Source organism: Plodia interpunctella, chromosome Z (assembly GCF_027563975.2).
Source record: "Plodia interpunctella isolate USDA-ARS_2022_Savannah chromosome Z, ilPloInte3.2, whole genome shotgun sequence".
Lineage (NCBI taxonomy): Eukaryota > Metazoa > Arthropoda > Insecta > Lepidoptera > Pyralidae > Plodia > Plodia interpunctella.
The window spans coordinates 6,006,793-6,025,188 of NC_071324.2; the positions used below are offsets into that span (position 1 = coordinate 6,006,793).

Below are 18,396 nucleotides of genomic sequence, written 5' to 3' on the forward strand. Positions count from 1 at the left end.
CGATATCTGATTTAGATTCTTCCGAACAAGTGTTGTATGCCACGGCTAAAGCTTACAGACTTATAAGTCTGGACACCAACAAAGCGCTAAAACATTGCGCTTTGTCGGCTAATTTACAACTCCATCATCATCATAAGTAGGTACATATGCCGGCTGGATTATGTTCCCAAACGCTAATTTCAACATTTTGTATGTAGTTGATAAATCAATCTGGAAGTACCTTATTCCATCAAAAAAATACATGCAATACTGAAAATATATCCAAAGTAATGCCTGCACAAGTTTCATTTCTGTACTTGATGCTGGAGTAGGAGGCCGGATACTAAAGTCGAAATTTAACGCCTCCATGCAAGGCAAACGTGGGGGTTTAAGAAGTGTGGCGAGGGAGGACCGCCACCAACGGTCCATTTAACACGTAGGAGCTAAATCAAGGGCTGAATTAGAGAAAATAAACTTCAATACCACAAATACATTATCACGTGTTTCATATTTTGTGAAAAAGAAAACCGTGACTACATTGTTGGTGGCCGTTTCAACTTTCAAGTTAATTCAAGTCAGCTTGATATGCATGTTACCCAATGGATGTACTTATGTGCCATTATCATAAAACCCACAGGCTGTAGGCAACCTATTGCGATACGAGTTGGCAAAAACTTCCAAGTAACTACAAATCATCCGTGCTTATACAGATGGGGAAATTGACAATACCGTGCGTATTGCCATTTTCCCCTAATGAAAATGAGGATAATGGCAATACCGTAAGTATTGCCATTTTACCCTATAATATCAATATAATTTTTTTTCTATAATACCAACCCATTTCTTGGTCATATCGCCAAAAGTCATGTGATAAATTTGTTTGTTCGTTACGCACAAAAACAAAGGATTTTTTAATAACTTTATTAAAATGAAAACAGAAATAACAAAAACCTACGGGACAGATTTACATACAATAAGAAACTGATAGCTAGGTGTGTACACCATTGTAATGTCCTTTACTACTCTTAGCACATTAGCGCCAATTCACATTTTTATGAATTTCTTATATTTGCGAAAATTAAAAGAACTGGTCGGAGGTTGCGCAAGATAGAGAGATATGTAAGAGGATGGGAGTAGACCTTTGCCCAGCAGTGTGACAATAATTAATTGTAATTGGATTATGCCACACTACCTACATAAAAAGGGGGTAAAAGTTTATACGGTGATAGTGACGACGGCCGTCGCTAGAAGGTCAATAAAGAAATTAAAAAATAATATTAAAAAAGATAGTAAAACTAAAGATATGCAACAGTAAAACACCTGTTTTACTGTTGCATTTCTTTAGTTCCACTATTTTTTTAAATATATTCGGTTGCGTAGCTTTTACCAACTTACAAAAATAAATGAAATCCTACCAAAAACATAACTCTACATTTTAGTCATTTATGAAAAGGTGGTCAAATCACATGCAGATTCTTGATATATTATGCGCCCAAACTTTACCAGACCTAACTTCACATACTCTACATTCTAGTTAAAAGGTCTGGCTTGGCCATTTTGCTACCGTCACGTAGATTTCATAGGCATTCGTTATCTTATTTCTAGAGTAACGAATCGGCCAAGCTACACGTTTTAACTAGAATGTAGAGTATGTGACGATACGGCGCGTATGTCATGAATGTTGGTTCCACATGAGATCTGACCACTTTTTCATATATTTTGACTAAAATGTAGTTTGTGAAGCAAACTAGACTCGGCAACATTTTTACATGAAAATGTTTAATCAATTATTAATTTATTTTCGCGGCACATACTTCCACATACATAAGCTACCTGATCATGAACAATATTACTCTCTCCGATTATTAGTTAAAAATTTTCTTGCTGGAACAACGTTACTCTAAGAGAAAAAGTTTTTTCCATTAAAAAATTACGACAGGCACAAATGCTGGGCACATACTAGCTGATTACTTAATACTATTTATAGGTTCTATTCATATTTCTGTAGGAGATACTTTCTAGCTGGAGTAACGAGTATCCCGAGTCCGACTTGAATTTTTAACCTGTTATACTAAAACCTTGGCTCTTACTTTATTTATTACTTTTACCAACGTGTGTAGCGAATTATTAATTATAACTAATAAAAGTAATTAATTTCAATTGATTATTAATTATTACCAAATCACGTGGTTGCTATTATTAATAATGTAAAATTATTAATCATTTTTAATTAATCAAACCTACCGTGAAATATACATGAAAAATTTTTTGCGAGGGTCACTATTAGATTTTGTGTTGGAAACTCTTTGTGCATTCGAACTGTTTCGAACTTGCTTCATTGACTTCCTTCAGTTCACTCATATTGTGACATTGACATTTAATTTGACACAGACAACAAGCAAGCTTTTTTAATGTTTCCTGTTTTGTTCTTTCGTTCTATTGGTTGGTGGTAAATTATTTAATTTAATTTTGGGTTACAAACAAGAGTTACTTTATTAATTTCAAAGTTTTATTTATCATTTCCCAAATAAATTATTTTAAATACTTAATTGTTTTCAGATCGTCTCAAAATTATCCAAAAACTTTCACGGTTAATAATTATACTTATAGAAAAACGTTTATTTCCGTCTTAATACATTGATATTTTTGTTTAATTTGGTACATTACAAATAATTAGCGTAGCGTAGTACCCGTTAGTAGAATCTCGTTTATTTTCAATGGCCGAATTTATCCACAGGTAAGTATGTTCTTTGTGATCTGGTATCTCCATATGGTATGGACATTTACAACACATGATCTCAATAAATTATTGGTGAGATTACAACAATTGTTATATTAGCTTAGGTACCTATTTAAGACAGACATTTATGTGGAGTTTAAACATAAAACAAAATGACAAATACAATAGTTTCACTTTTATCTATCTTCATCAGTATGGTTACAAAACTGTGGTCAGAGTGTCGGAAAGGGTGCGCAAAAATATGCTCACCAATTGACCTTTACCTTTAACCTTGGAGGTAAAAGGTCATTGCCCTGAGGTCGCTGATCTAAAATTCATTGACCTAAGAGGTCATTTAACTTTTTTTGGACTTAAAATTTTGATTACCAGCATCACTTTTAGTCATATGTAACTTTTTTCGCGCGGCCCCTATTTACTAACAAAAACAAATACCTATCATAACAGATACCTTCTATCTCATTAATATACAGCTCTTATTTATTTCCAGTTTCTCTGAATATTTCATTTCAATATGATTTGTTACTTTGCCATTAACATATTGCAAAGAAGATGTTATGGTAATGACAGTGAAGATCAACTAATATTAGGTTGTTATTTTTAATTGGCACAAATACATTTAACACACCATTCATCCTTATGTGCCTTACAGAGCAAAATATTATTTATATAATTAATATTTTAGCTTTTAGTTAGATTCCGATACCTAGTTAACCACTTGGTATCTGAATCTATCAAATTACTGGTTTTTTATATTCTTCAAATATGCAGTTTTGTATTTTACAGTTCAGTCATTGTATGTGTGCAGAAAACTAATATAGTAATCCCTATTTTTAAATCCTTTCTTTTAATATGAAATGACTGATGTACACTGAACATTCGCACTCATATTTTGTACTCATGTTAAATTAAACTAAGCTCATATTAAACTAGTGTTACAACTGTTACTAACAATTATTTTTGTCACTATTTCATTCTTTTAATTTTAGTTGTGGCTATTTTGTATCTGGTGTTCATTATTTCTCTTTCTTTACATAGGTACTTTTATATGTAGGTACTATGGATTCTTCTTAACTTTTTGGTGGACTGTAGTGGACTGTTGTAGCTGTTATAACAATTAAATTTCTTGTTAAGCCTTTTACACCACAGTTGATTGGAGACATTTTATTTTCAGTTCATATTTTTATTTGCAGGTCTGAAATTCTAGAAAATATACAGAAGAAGAAAGAGCAAGAGAAAGAGCCACAGAGCCCTGGTTTTCAACAGCAACTATCAAAATCAAATGAAAAGCCTTTGCATGCCCCTGAAAATGTCAATTCTCCAGTGAACCAACATGTTCCATCACAGCAACTCTTGTCTCCAAGTCATGGTTCTACCCAGCCTATGCAAGCAAAGGATGATAATAACAAGACAATAAAGGTTGCTAACTCAACAACTATAACTTTGATTGATAACGGAAATCTCAATGGTGAGAAGGATAAAGACAATAACTTTCCCAAAAATTACTTTACTTTAGAATCTAAAAATGATAAAAAAGATGAAAGTAACAAGAATAGTATTACTATAACTAGGACTTTACCAAAACAATCTCCCGGCAGTGGACAGCCTGATAAGACTAAAGTAGCTCCAAAGCCTGCTAAAAGGCCCTTACAGTGTTTAGAAACTCTTGCTGAAAAAGCAGGAATAACTTTTGAGGATAAGTACGAAGCAGCCAACACGTTGCTGGCTTTGGATAAACAAAATAATAGCTTCAGAAGGCCTCCAGAGCTAAAACAGCCTAAGACTGAACCAGATAATCATAATCAAAGCGAGGAGTATAGGTACAGGAACCAAAAAGAAGAGGATGATAAATTGCAGGTAAGACTTTTGTAAATTTGCATTTATAAAGTTTGCATATTATTTAAGTACCTCTGTCTTTGTCAAGTAGCAATTAATTTTTTAATATTGTAATTTATTGGTTGAATGCGCAAAAATAAAAAACACGACATTTTGATTCTAAATTTATCGTGACTTTAAAAACTAGATCCAGCAGCAGATAATTCAACAACAACAACAACAACAACAACAGCAACAACTACAACAGTTCCAACTACAACAGCAACAGTTTCAGCAACAACAGTTGCAACAACAAGCTTTGCAGCGACAGCACCAGCAAGTTTTCCACCAGCAAATCAAATCTCATCAGGATCAGCAGGAACTTGTAAGATTTTGAAATTGATTGCAGAGTGTCTAAATATTTTATTACTACACTAAATATAGCCTATAAATTCTTGGATAATGTACCTTTCTACTGGTGAAAGAATTTTTGAGATCGTTTGGTGCCTAGTTTCAGAGATTACCCACCTCAAACATGCAAACTAACAAACGATTATTAACTCTTAATAATAATAGTATGCATTTACTATATTAAAAAAAATGAAATTGTTCAACAAAAACGAAATATTTTATCGTCTCAGTTCTTCTCGATACAATAGTGGCATTCTGTTATACAGTTAAAAACTATTTAACAACATGACTATAAAAATGCACATATTTTAGTTACAGAAACAGTTACAGCAACTGCAACAGCAACAGCTTCAACAACAACATCAGCAGCAACAGCAACAACAACAACAACAAAAAACAGATTTGCAACCAGCGCAGCAGCAGCAGCAGCCCGATTTACAGCAACAGAAGTTATTACAGGTAGTTTTATTGATATTTTTTATTGATCTATGGTTATTTTTGTTATTATGTGTTTAATTTATTTTAACCGACTCCATTTCCATTACTAGTAGATTTTTAGCCAAGGTACTTTGTTTATATTTTTAAAATACATTGCGATACTGACGACAGAGATACTCACGTGTACATCTTAGTACCTTAACAAGTTTAATTTAACTCTCGTTATTGGTCCAAATATTTTGTTGTCAATAAAATACGTACGTTTTTCTGTAACAGCCCGTGCATACGCAGCAGTTTAATGTACCGGGGATAGGTGAAATCAATCTTAGTTTCCTGGCCTCACCACAAAATAACGTCAACTTGCTCTTTGAGAAGAACCAGAAAGCCGGCATGAGTGGGGAGATAAAACCTCAACAGGTAAGCGACATTGAGTTCGATTTTGTGGAGACGACATCTGTATTAAATTGACTTCTCTTCTTATGTATATATATTTCAGGAATTACATTATGTATTGGAGAAAACTGGTTGTTTTTGAGTTAATTACATTCGGACATACGGATTCGACAGGAAGACTTTTATGGTATACTAGCGGCCCGTCCCGGCTCCGCTCGGCTAATACACCATAAATTATAATAATTATACACCTAAAACTACCTCAGGAACCACACTATCTATTGGTCTGGTTTCTATTGGTTGTACCATTCCCTGACAAGTTAACAAAAGTACATTCCATGTATTACATTTCAATATTTAAGTTGTTTGGGCATTTACTTTCACTTTTTAAGAATAGTAGTTTTGAATTTACGGCGTTGTAGCGGTTTTACGTCAAGGACTAACAAGTTTCTCTTTGAAATGTTAATTGGACTATATTTAAATCAAGTCGCCAGCACCCACGCGTGTAATTTTCACTTTAGTATATTTTAATGATGATTAAAAAAACTGGTATACCTATTTAATACCTATATTAAATAGGTATACCAGTTTTTTTAATCAGACATTTATTCCGCTAAGAATATTGTTGCCAAATGCTTAAGGGTTATCTGCTGAGTTTAAGTTTACCTAAGTTTGAGTTGAGTGACAAGTAAATTAAAGTACCTACAAATTTTATATGATGATTAGCTTTTGCCCGCAGCTTCGCCCGTGTGAATTTCATAGTAAAATCTCGGTAATTTGCGAAAAATAATGAAGATTATGTTTACTACCAATTTTCAACTTTTTATTTTGAAAATTGTTTTAATTCCGTACAATCTTTCACCCCCTATTGAAGGGGTTGAGGGTGAATTTTCAGAAAAAGCTGAATAAACAAATAAAATCCAAATTTTAAAGTCACTAACATCAACGGTGTAGAAGTTTCATATAAGTTTTTCATCCCTTTCACGCCTTCGGGGTAGAATTTCCAAAAATCTCTCTTAGAGCTCACCTACATCCCCTAGGGAACCTACATACCAATTTCGGCTTCCTACGGCGAGTAGATTCGGCTGTACGTTGTCTGTTAGCCAGTCACTCAGTAACGGAGTTTTATATACATATAGATTAGGTTGGTTAGGGCATTTTAATTAATAAATTTTAAATACACGTACAGTAGTATAGTAACAAACGTGTTTCGTTGGTTCACGATTGCCAGTATAAGCGAAGTACCCAGAGGCCCAGACGCAACACTTATATTGTTGATTCAGTTTAGTTTCTAGTTTCGCCGTCCCTCGTTTTTGTAACCAAACGCGGAGCTTCCTCCGCTGCTTGGCTCACCGCGCACAATCGGTTGCAAATTACGTTTTTGAGCCATTAACATTTACGATGAGGAGATTTAAATCATATTGAGAAAGGTGAAATAAGGGAAACCAATGAACTGTTATCTTTACTTGATGTTATCATGTTCTAGGTTACATTTTTAATTTTGCCATAATTGTGACGTCGTGAAGTTCAAGGACAGTAAAAAATAAATCTCAAAAAAAATACAGATTCAATTAAAGTTTTACTATCGGCCACTGCCTGAACCCTCTTTGGGAATGCTATTATTGCCTCCATATCCTTTAGTTGCCTCTTACGACTTACAGGAGGATCTCATATCCTACCGTAAAAGTCTTATCTATTCTAGGTGAGATCATAAGTCATGACTGAATGTTATTACTGTAGTGTTTTATCATGTGATAAAAGTAATACTAAATTAGTTTGTGCGACAACCATACAATCACAAATCCACAGATGACTGTTACTATTTTCGGTTTCGGTTCACTTTGAATTTACAGTATTTTCAATGAAAACGGTGTTTATGTTTGTACTGATTCGAAATCTTTCCTGGAGGGACAAGTGCTCAGTGTAATTTGAAACGTTACAGGAAATATGTGACCCTAGGTATACGCACTAATTGTGGGTACCTATATGTATTTAGATCTTTTATACGCAGGATGTACGCGAACGATGCCTTCAGTGTCAATTACAGATTTCAAGCGTATTCTTGTTTGTAAGACATATTTTTTATGTCTTTCAAACAAGAATATGCTTTATATTGTATTAAAAAAATTATAAACATAAATCATTATGTATCAAAGTTGACTTTTGTTCTATTCTCAAAAGGTCCGTTTACATTAAGCGAATAAATGCGCATTTTGACACCATTGACTTGCTCGGGTTGTGTTTGTCCAGCTATTGGTTGAACAGCAAAAGTGAGGATAACTTAGCTTTCGCTCACTTGGTGTAAATGCTCCTTTATATAAACACGCTGTAGCTAAAGAAGATTGCCACTTACAGGTGTCGCGCGTTTACTAACCTCGCACAGTGTTGCCGCGCAATGTAGAATCCTACTAAATTAAAATTGGCACGGTTGTGTCGCTGCTGAGGGTTGCAGCACTTAACATGGTAACACAGACTTACTTTGCCTGTAGAAAGATGATGACATCGGAATTATAGTATCTAGCTAATGTCATAACCATGCGCACCTACAACTTTCTTTTTGCAATCGATACAGTATTATTGTTGACACTATCTTTATTACTATATCATAGTTGATTGATAAATGATGGTAAAGATAAAAAAGTAGCCTGAAAACCTTTACGTTTGTTAACAGATAGTGGACAGTCAAACCCAGGTAGTTCAGCAACAAATGAGCATGGCACAGCACGAACCTTCACAACAGCACCACCAGACGGTCACTGTGGTGTCTTCCATGCCCAGCAGCATGGCGCAGCATCAGGTGAATTGTAGTTTTTTACTTTTAACACTTTCTATTTAGGATTGCAACTGCAAATTAACATTGCTTACGGACCAAAGGACACAGCTGCGCAAGCCACGTTATATTATAGTCTAAAAATATCTAATACTAATAGTAATCACGTTCAGCCATATACAACTTTTATGACATGCTATCTTGCCTACAACCGTAGATTCGCGCAAAGTGGTCTTGGTGACAACCAAGATTAAGAATAAGAATGAATATATCTCATGCCGTGAAGTTAACATTCTGTTCGTCTTAAGATTTTGAAGATTCACGCCAACCATCTCTGGGGGTCAACACTTTCTTTGACTTCTACTGGAGGCTATAAACTGGTTATATTATAGGCACACGTCACTTTTCTCTACAGCTAAATTACAAGCCAACCCCAAACAATCCTGGTTCTAAGCTTAGTGCTGCAATGGTTGTAGGTGCAACAGCAGCAGCCGGCAGCCGGCATCCAGCAGCAAGCGGGGGCCGGCATCTCCACGATGCCGCCGCTGCAGAGTCTGCCGCCCAACGCTCAGCATCCGCAACAGATAAGGTAGAAACCAGCGTGGTGTTAAATCGGTATTTCGGTATATACTACTGTGTCTGTTACGGAACAACAACTCGACTTCATTTGTTTTTGATTTTATACAAACGTTAACGGCGTCATGATGCAGATTACTATAAAAGTGAGCAGATGGAACTTGTGAAGCTGTCGAAAATAAGACTGTTTTTAGCTCATTTTCTCTGTGTCTAAGAAGAACCAGTTTCATTTATCAATGCTTGAGGGCTTATTCTAAGGCATTTTTGGTCTAGATTACTGATACGACAGTAAATTAAATTGAAAGTGGGAGGAAGCGCGATAAATAATATAACAGGAATTGCGATATTTTCGAGATAAAATATTATCATTATTAGAAGGCCAAGGCTTTCTGTGTCAGGACATATCGATATCCGTCATGAGGAGATATGGCTTCAATGTAAAATTATGTACTTGATCTATATTCGGTGTTTCCCTTTTGATGTCTATCAATGACATGTGTTCATCTTTTATCCGTAGAAACTTTAGTGATACGTCAACGACATCGGAACTGAACTCTAGTCCTAGATAGATAAAGTTTGAAGTAGGCAGTGTGACAAATGTATTTGTCCTAGATTTGATGATTTAAATTTATCGTAATTGTTATGTGGAAGTGTGTGGTGAAGTCAATTAGCAAAATATTATATAGCAATTAGCCCTTAATGTCGCAAAATTTCAAAAAACTAAAATATAAAAAATCCTTTAAGAGGGTATTCCTGTATAAATTATGTTCAATAAATATACATTATGGTAAAAATGTTATTTTATGAGATTATAGGTTACGAATGTTTACAACTTCGCCTTAATATGAGTATCGATATCGATAAAGCTTGTTGCTGTAACAGTGCGGAGTGGGGCCACAGCCGCGTGCAAGTGATCCAGCAACCCTTACAGAACAGCACGTATCTGCAGCAGCTGTACAACGCGCAAGGCCCGCTCCTCATGCCCGGGAATATCGCCCTACATCCTGGCATAAACTCACAACAGATACAGGTATTCTTTCTCTTTCTATTTTCTGAGCGTGTCTTACACTATAGGATAGGAGGTTCCTTATGACACTGGGGCCTGAAAACTAACGTTATAACTGTACACTTATACATATATCCCGAAAACCTTAATGACAAATGAATATTTTTTTGTGCTGACAATGAAAGCACAGAAAAATGTTCAATAAATAAAAACCGTTCCATTTGGAAACAATTCGTTGTTAGTGAAAACCTAGGAAATATACCTAACAATACATTACAAAACCCCTTATTTATTATTGCACATAACTAAAATAAGTATACTTTTGTATATTTTCAAACTAAAACCACATATAGCGCATTTATTTTTCTTGAATAGGTATTTTGTCTTTTCTTATTAAATATATACAATTGATATCTTTTTTAATAAATCTGTTGTTCCATCAAATGGATTTAAGTTATAAAGAGGTGGCGTAACATAATACCAATATTAGTCACGTAATCCTTGCCTATAAGATACCTGTCGTCATCGCCTTTCAATACAAATTTATGAATATCGCTCTATATTGTATGTACGTATATACAAAATGTAAATACATGAATGACCATTTTCTTGCAGGTGATAGCGGCGGGCAAGCCCTTCCAGAGCAACCAACTGGCTCCGCACATGTTGACCGCCCAGGGCAAGCAAGTGCTGCAGGGGCAAGCTGGTAAGATCCTATGGATTTACTTATAGTACTTTACTCTTCTTATCGTGTGAGCTATCCCTAATTCTGGTGCAATAATAATGAACACATTTCTATTTTATACGTATTGTATTTTGTTTGCACCAGTGATTGATTTGGCTATGTAATCCAGTAAACTCAATATTATATCATAGGTTTTAATGTCTGACAATTTTATAGCATCATAAAGTGTAACAGTATTTGTCAACAAAGTTGATAACGCCGTGCTACTACTTAGATAGAAGCTATGCGGCTTTTATACAGCTTTAGCATAATCACACATCACGTAATATATTCGCTGGTCGACTCTTTTCAAGGCAAAATTATATTTGGTTCCATTAACACAAAGTTTTTTGTTCTTGTCTCATGTGAAGGTCATTGAAGAAGGTTAATGTGGTCAGAAGTATACTAAAATAATTCCAGCTTGTAGCCACTACGACCAGAACTGAGAAACTTGTGTTCATGTCAACATAGCGGCCTGGATTGATGTTATTACCATCTGTGGTCCATTACAACTTTATTATATGAATTTCAGTTCCTCGTACTTTCAAACGACTTGAAGAATGAGAAATACCTTCCAGTGAGATATAGTACTAGATATAGTGCACCGATTGCAACAGATTTAATGAATTAATTCACTTAGTTTGACTTCCATTTATTTGATAAATGATATAGAGTGCTCTGTAAATGAGTAAAGGGAAAGAACTTCAACACTATTTAGTTTTTCAGTAAATTTTGCAGGTCTCACTACGTATCAGGAACAAGGTTTATAACATTTTCAAACTGAGTTATATTTGTTTCAAGTCTCGTGATTGAAATATGTGAATGTGTCTTACTTTCTGGAGAGACTATATGATTTTATTAATTTGTTAGTTCATTTGAATAATTCTGTTGGTTGACGATGTCATTTGTAATTGGCGTTAATTATGGGATTTTTTTGAGCTTCTTTTCTAAATTTTCTAGTTAACATTACGCCACCGCTTTTTATCATTAAGTTCCACGTTATGAATTGAAAGTGCAGCATCTTATGTTTTCTGCTTTTTAAACATTTGAAGAGTTTTCTTGACACTTTAACTTTGTTTTGTTAAACTAATGTTAAACACTCTGCTTACGCGATAACAGATCCAGATTTTTCTGTTCTTATTTCTAGTATATCAGGAGTTTTTAATGTTAGTTTAATGAAATTTATCGAGTGTCATTTGTTCAAATTGATACCATAAAATAATGTCTAGTGAACAACAACCAGTAATAAATATTATTTCAATATTATTCATTGCATGTAATGTAATTTACACTTACGGATACAAGTTGAAATTAAATCACGTTTTAATTAAATAAAACATAACGTATGTAATTAATTATTAATAAAATTGTAAATTACTTAATTGGGTTTGGCACTTAATTCGGTTTGGCACACGCAACTTAAAATTATGTAGGTAAGGTAGACTAATGCATGCGGTATACTTATCACCTTTGGCATACGGTTTTACTCACAAACGTGGACGATGTTCTGCAAATAAAAGATCTTATATCACTATTATCGTTTGTAATATCCGTAAATTTATTGTGTTGGAACACTACTACTACACTAATAGTATAAACTGTTTTCCAGATACTGCATTGTTTTCTCTAGTTTATTGGTTACGATTTATAAAAGATTCATTGTTTTATTACAAATTATAGCGAAATATGGGAATATAACTGTAATTTAATAACAGCAGATTGCAGCACTAGCATTTGGTATAAACACTTTTTTTACATTGATAAGTCTATCATAGCATGGCAATTGCTTTGACTCGTTTGTCGGAAGTGCATGTGTCGCCATCTGCGTAGTATCCTTATTGGTTCAGCTTCATTCGGTCCACTGTTTGTGTCCCCTATGCCGACGGTTGCGTCCACTCGATATTAAGGCTCTGTTCCACCACAGCGCCGTTCCCGGGCTACACCACGATCCCCGCGATCCCTACGACCCAGAACCAGACATTCGTGTTCAGTCCCCTGGGCGTCATCAACTCGCAGCCGAGTATTCTGCCCGCGCACTCCCAGCCAATCGTCTCGGGCATTGGCCAGCAGCAGAAACCCGCTGAAATGCACAAGGTAATTTATTGTACTGTTTATGTTCCATATTGCAAGAAATATACTAATTTGTATGAAATGTGATAGTAACTTTGTCTTTGTAAATGTACAACAGTTTACTCATGGAAATATCAAATTATGAAGGTATTTTTGAATCATAATTGTATCGCAATCGACACAGTCGTGACACTCGTGCACGCGTTTCACTAATATCTTTTGTCATTGTAAATGCGTGTTCTAGATGGTTCTATTCAAAGGTGTGACTGTGAAGCTGTGCTTACAACCTAAATTATTACTAGTAAATTCGCTATAGGGTAGCCTAGAAACCTGTATTGTTGTGGTGAAAAAAAAAGTTTATTTTTATTTGTTTACTTACCCACGCAGCACCCAAATACTAGGAACAGACACTGTGACTTGGTTTGATTCAACCATACAAAAAGAAATGTACGAATTTAACATTAAAAGAAAGCTGCTCCTGTTTCTCTTTCTTTTGTATAACTGCTTTCGTTTCTTTCAGTCCAACTAAGTTTGACCGTCTCTTAAAAGTAAAGTGCTAAGAGCGTTACTAAAAGAGATATAGGTGCCAAAGTAAATTGAACCGTGTTTGCAGGTGATGAGCGGCGGCAAGGTGGCCGGCGGTAAGGTCAGCGGCGGCGCGAGCGCAGCGCAGACGGTGCCGGTGCAGGCGCAGTGTGTGCAGGTCTCGCAGCCCGTGCTCAGCGCGCAGCAGCCTGCGCAGGCGCAGATCATCAGTCCGCTGCAGGTAATAACTAAAAATGTTTACTTTGTTTCCACAAAGTTAGTGGTTGGTCTAGTCTTCCACGTACACATAACGATGAAAATTTTTATCACTATAGTTGCACTTTTGACTGCGAAGGTGCAGTCATAAGTGCGGAATTTTTATCTGGGGACACGGCAGTGACCGCCCAAGTCGAGCAAAAATAGATCAGTTTACCAAATGTATTAAATAAATTATTTAATAAGTCTGAAATCAATATGTTTTAAAATGAAGTTCTTTTATTAATTCATTGATTGATTATTATATTTTTTGCTGACTTGCGATTTCTGTAGCGAATTTTTGTTCTATTTTTAGTTCCAGGCTAAGCACATTTAATCTCTATAATGTTATTTTATTTCGTCTTTTTTCCTAACGAATGTGAAATATCACAACATTAGTAATAACTAACACTAGCTTTAGATTTATTTAAGTCAACTGGAAGCATCTGTCATGAGTTTTCTAACTAGCAGACGAAATAAGAACATTATTACAATTATAGACTAGACTATTCTTCATTTATTATGTGTTGTGTCATATTGTAATTTAATCTAGATGTTCTAATTTCTGGCTGTGCGTTGCACTTTTAGTAATGAGCTACATAGCGACGACAATATTTTTTTATATGCCTAATGTATTCAGCTGCATGCCTAATGTAATACGAAGCGGTGGTGGTGTAATGGTTAAGACGCCCGCTTCGAGGAAGGATCGAAACGTCCCAGGTTCGATACTTACTCGTGCCAACATGAGTTTGTATACCAATCTAGCACATGTACTTATAGTAGTTTTTATCGACCACCACTTGCTTCCGGTGAAGGAAAAACATCGTGAGGAAACCTGCACACTTGTTGATTATTAACTTGTGTGTGAAATGGTGAAGGCAATTACAAACCTCTCCATTACTAATTCCAATAAAGTTTTTATGTGTGTTTAATTCTACGTAATGACCACGACCTTCAGCCATGAGGAATACGACTATGAAGAAGAAAAACGTATTCAACCTGTATTTTCAACAGGGCTTTGATTTTAACCAAACATACACTAAAACCATTTTTTAATTGTATGGTATAGTAATAAGAATTTAAATAAATAACAGTCTCACGGTCGTCATTGGATTTGTTATAAAGGATCTATGTATTTATTGAAATATATAAACCATCTTGTTGTTCAGACTGGCGGTCAGACCATGCAGTTCGCGCCATGGCAGATATCTGGAGCCCTGCCGCAGGTGTGGACGGGGGGGCTGCAGGCCGGGACTCTGCCCGCGGGGGGGCTCATCGCCAACAACCCCATCTTCATCCGCGGCACACAGCCCGACGCACAACCCTCCATGTTCATACAGCACTCACCGCAGAATAACGTCCAACATACCAGTTAGTAATCTTCCTTATTTATATGAATTTTAGGATGACTTGTGTTTAATGATCCCTATCATATCGACTAAAATGGCTGCTAAACCGCGTACATTGCTTAGTTTTTCCATCATTTGATACGAAGGTTGCATTAAAACTTATTAATGTAGAAAACATGTTTAAGACAAGTATTTATTTCAACAAGATATATAAGGCCAATGAAAAATTGTCATGTGATTTTGTGAGACCTGCTTCATTGTCTATTTTTTTATATGACCCAATCTTGTTCTTCCTTTTGTAACCTATTTTATATTTTAAAGATGTAAGGTGTTTACTTTTATACATTTTATACATGTATGTTGTAAATATTTTTTGATACTTGCTGTGACGATTGTATTTGATGTTCTGCCGCTTCATGTGATAACATGAACATGCCTCAAAAGCGAATGACCTTTTATGATCGCTATGCTAAGCTATTCATAATCTTTGATGTGCGAGCTATATGCCTTGAAAATGGAATTGTTATGCTAAGTAAAATTTTGGAGAGTTCGCTGTGCGTATTTAAAGTCCTACTACAAATCTGCCCAGCCATTTGGAGTCAATAACTTTAATTTTAATATAAATAATGCAACTTGACTGATAGAGGAAAATTATAATATAATGTTGATGATATTAATTTTCTGTTGAAGAGAGCTAATATAGCAAAATCACTCCATGAAAATTGGAAAAAAGTCGTATATTATCAAATAAGAAGAGAAAAAATATTTAAATATTTTTTATTTATTTTACATACCTACACATATTATTACGTCCCATTACATAAAACCCGTTTGTTTGTTTGTAAACTCAATATATTTTGTTGTATCATATTTACAGATGCCAGTGTTGCATGCGCAACGGGCACGGTGGCGAAGCCCCGAGCTTCCTCGGACGGAATGGCGAAGGGCCCGCGGCCGTTATCCAACATCCTGCCTTCCGGCATCAGGCCAGCCTCGTCCGTCTCCACGCAGACCAGCGCCAACCAAGCTCAGAACCAAGTCAGTATTCGTTTTGACGTTTGGCCTTCATTACGGACTCCTCACCACTCAATCATAATCCCAACTAACATAAATACAAACTAACATTATAAAATAAACCCAAGTAAATGTTTCCACATTAAATTTACAAGAAACAGAAACAAGCTGATCTATATATACAGTCAACAGTGTTGTGTTGGAAGAGGTGAAACAGATTCGCGACCTAGGTGTAACTCTGGACCGCAAGCTAAGCTTTCTCCCTAACTACGATACTATTGTTAGTAAATCCTTTCAGATGCTCGGATTTGTCAGGCGCAATACTTCAGACTTTAAAAACATTAAAACTTTAATTATCCTCTATAATACCTTGGTGCGTAGCCATTTACAATTTGCTAGTGTAGTGTGGAATCCGTTCTATAAAAAACACACTAATAGAATTGAGCGTGTTCAGAGGGCCTTCACACGACAGCTGGCTTTCAAGACCCCTCACTTCAGTTACAGAATAAGATTATAGTGAACGGCTGTCTAAATTTAAACTTGTGTCTCTTGAAAAGCGCCGCCAAGAGTTGGACTTAATTTTCCTGTATAAATTGACCCATGGTGTAATAGATTGTCAGGATAGTTTTGATGCACTTAGATACATTGTACACAAGTCAAATTCTCGAAGAAAACTATTCAACTTGTTTGTTGTACCTCGTTCTCGAACTAATCTCGGTAGAAATGCGCCTTTGCCAAGAATGCTTAATAGTTATAATAAAGTAAATAAGAAGTGCGACTTAGATAGTCACCATGATTCCCTTTCGAAATTCAAACTTAAATCCATTCATTTACATAAACTTAAACTTTATGTTACTGTGTGCTGTATCTATCACGTGTTGTGAGCAGATGAAAAATGCCAACCTACTTTTTTATTTTGAATTGTTTATTGAATGGTTGTTATATATGTTGTGGTTACATTTAATAGGGTTGCATGCTAGGTTAAGTACCTCAGAATGTTTAAGATAATGTTTACATGTAACCTGTTGGTAATCCTTAATAAAGTTAGTAGAAAATAACGACTTCGTATTCAAAATGCTAAATTAAACTACCTGAATAGTTCTAATTAATTTGACACATTAATATTCCTAAACTTTAACGTTCAATAAGTCTGATAATGGACTTTTAAGTCGTATTACCATGTGTCCAGGCCAAACACCGCGGCAAGCCGGGCGTGCGATCGCCGGCGCCGGCGGCGAAGCAAGACGCCGCGAACCAAACAAATAAGATGCAGCATCAGATGCAACAGCCAAAGCAGCAGTAAGTGCTTGTACAAACCCCTTCTAAACTTATGAAATGGGAACTACAGACCACCATTAATAAATAAAATAAATAAAACCTTATCACAGAAAATCATAGGTCGCACCATGCAACGACTATACAACTTAGAATCTGATTGTAAATGACCTATTCAAATATGCTCACAGTCATACAATAATAAACATTGATTAATTTATTATTTTAAAGTAAATATTACATCTTTCGAATGAGTATGCTTAGAGCTTATATTTCGGGTACTTTCCCCAGATTGCTGGTGATGAACGCGTCGGGCCAGATGACTCAGATAACGAGCTTGCAAGACAAACAGCCGATCAAGGGCATCCAACAGCAAGCGATGCTACAGCAGCAGGCCCTGCAGGTACGCTGATTAAGGAATTATTTACATTGAAAATCGTTAACCCCATACTAATACTACTTAATCCACGCGGCTTTGCGTCTGTGGATTATGGATACTTATGAAATGGATCTATTATAAACAGTTCTCAAAGTGGAACATCATTATTAGAATTAAAGTGCTATACTCTGGTCGGTGGAATTATTTCCACTTGTTTCTTTTTATTATATAAAAGTGATTGGAATAAGAATGCGCGACGCTTTATTAAAAAAAATTTGAACTATTGTCGCTTTGCTCCTGTGAGATATTTGGAATTCTGGATGACCCGCGTAGCCCTACCTCATGAATGCAGCCTACCGGATACAAACACAGAATTCATTCAAATGAGACCGGTTTATTAATTAGCTTTATGTATAAATGCTACATTTCACCAATATACATAAATATATGTTGAAACAGAGATTTGAAATAAATTATTTATCCTGTTGATGGTACGGCCAACTGTTGAGTCTCTGCCTTACTTTCCATCCGACTTTATGTTTTACGTTTATTATTTTATGAATTAAGTGACATTATACTTACCATAACCTTAATTCATTTAATATTTATTAAAATTGTTTGACCCATTGAGATGTTAAATTTACTTTTCGACAATAAACTTGAAAGCCCAGTATGTATAG

At 35.4% G+C, this 18,396-nt stretch overlaps 1 protein-coding gene across 13 annotated transcripts in view; it reads left to right on the forward strand.

Moving 5' to 3' along the window:
- The window catches only part of LOC128682915 (polyhomeotic-proximal chromatin protein-like), a 47,372-nt gene that overhangs the window by 18,042 nt on the left and 10,934 nt on the right, over positions 1 to 18,396 (forward strand). For 7 of the 13 annotated variants that reach the window (XM_053767946.1, XM_053767949.2, XM_053767938.1 and 4 more), the window contains exons 2-16: positions 3,910 to 4,573; positions 4,740 to 4,916; positions 5,255 to 5,401; positions 5,657 to 5,797; positions 8,445 to 8,570; positions 9,020 to 9,132; positions 10,002 to 10,149; positions 10,741 to 10,831; positions 11,576 to 11,611; positions 12,774 to 12,943; positions 13,533 to 13,685; positions 14,869 to 15,070; positions 15,926 to 16,086; positions 17,252 to 17,361; positions 17,629 to 17,740. In XM_053767946.1, coding sequence (XP_053623921.1) covers positions 4,100 to 4,573; positions 4,740 to 4,916; positions 5,255 to 5,401; positions 5,657 to 5,797; positions 8,445 to 8,570; positions 9,020 to 9,132; positions 10,002 to 10,149; positions 10,741 to 10,831; positions 11,576 to 11,611; positions 12,774 to 12,943; positions 13,533 to 13,685; positions 14,869 to 15,070; positions 15,926 to 16,086; positions 17,252 to 17,361; positions 17,629 to 17,740 — 2,361 coding nt within the window. In that variant the 5' untranslated portion in view covers positions 3,910 to 4,099. The other 6 variants (XM_053767940.1, XM_053767945.1, XM_053767951.1 and 3 more) reach the window with 4 other exon arrangements.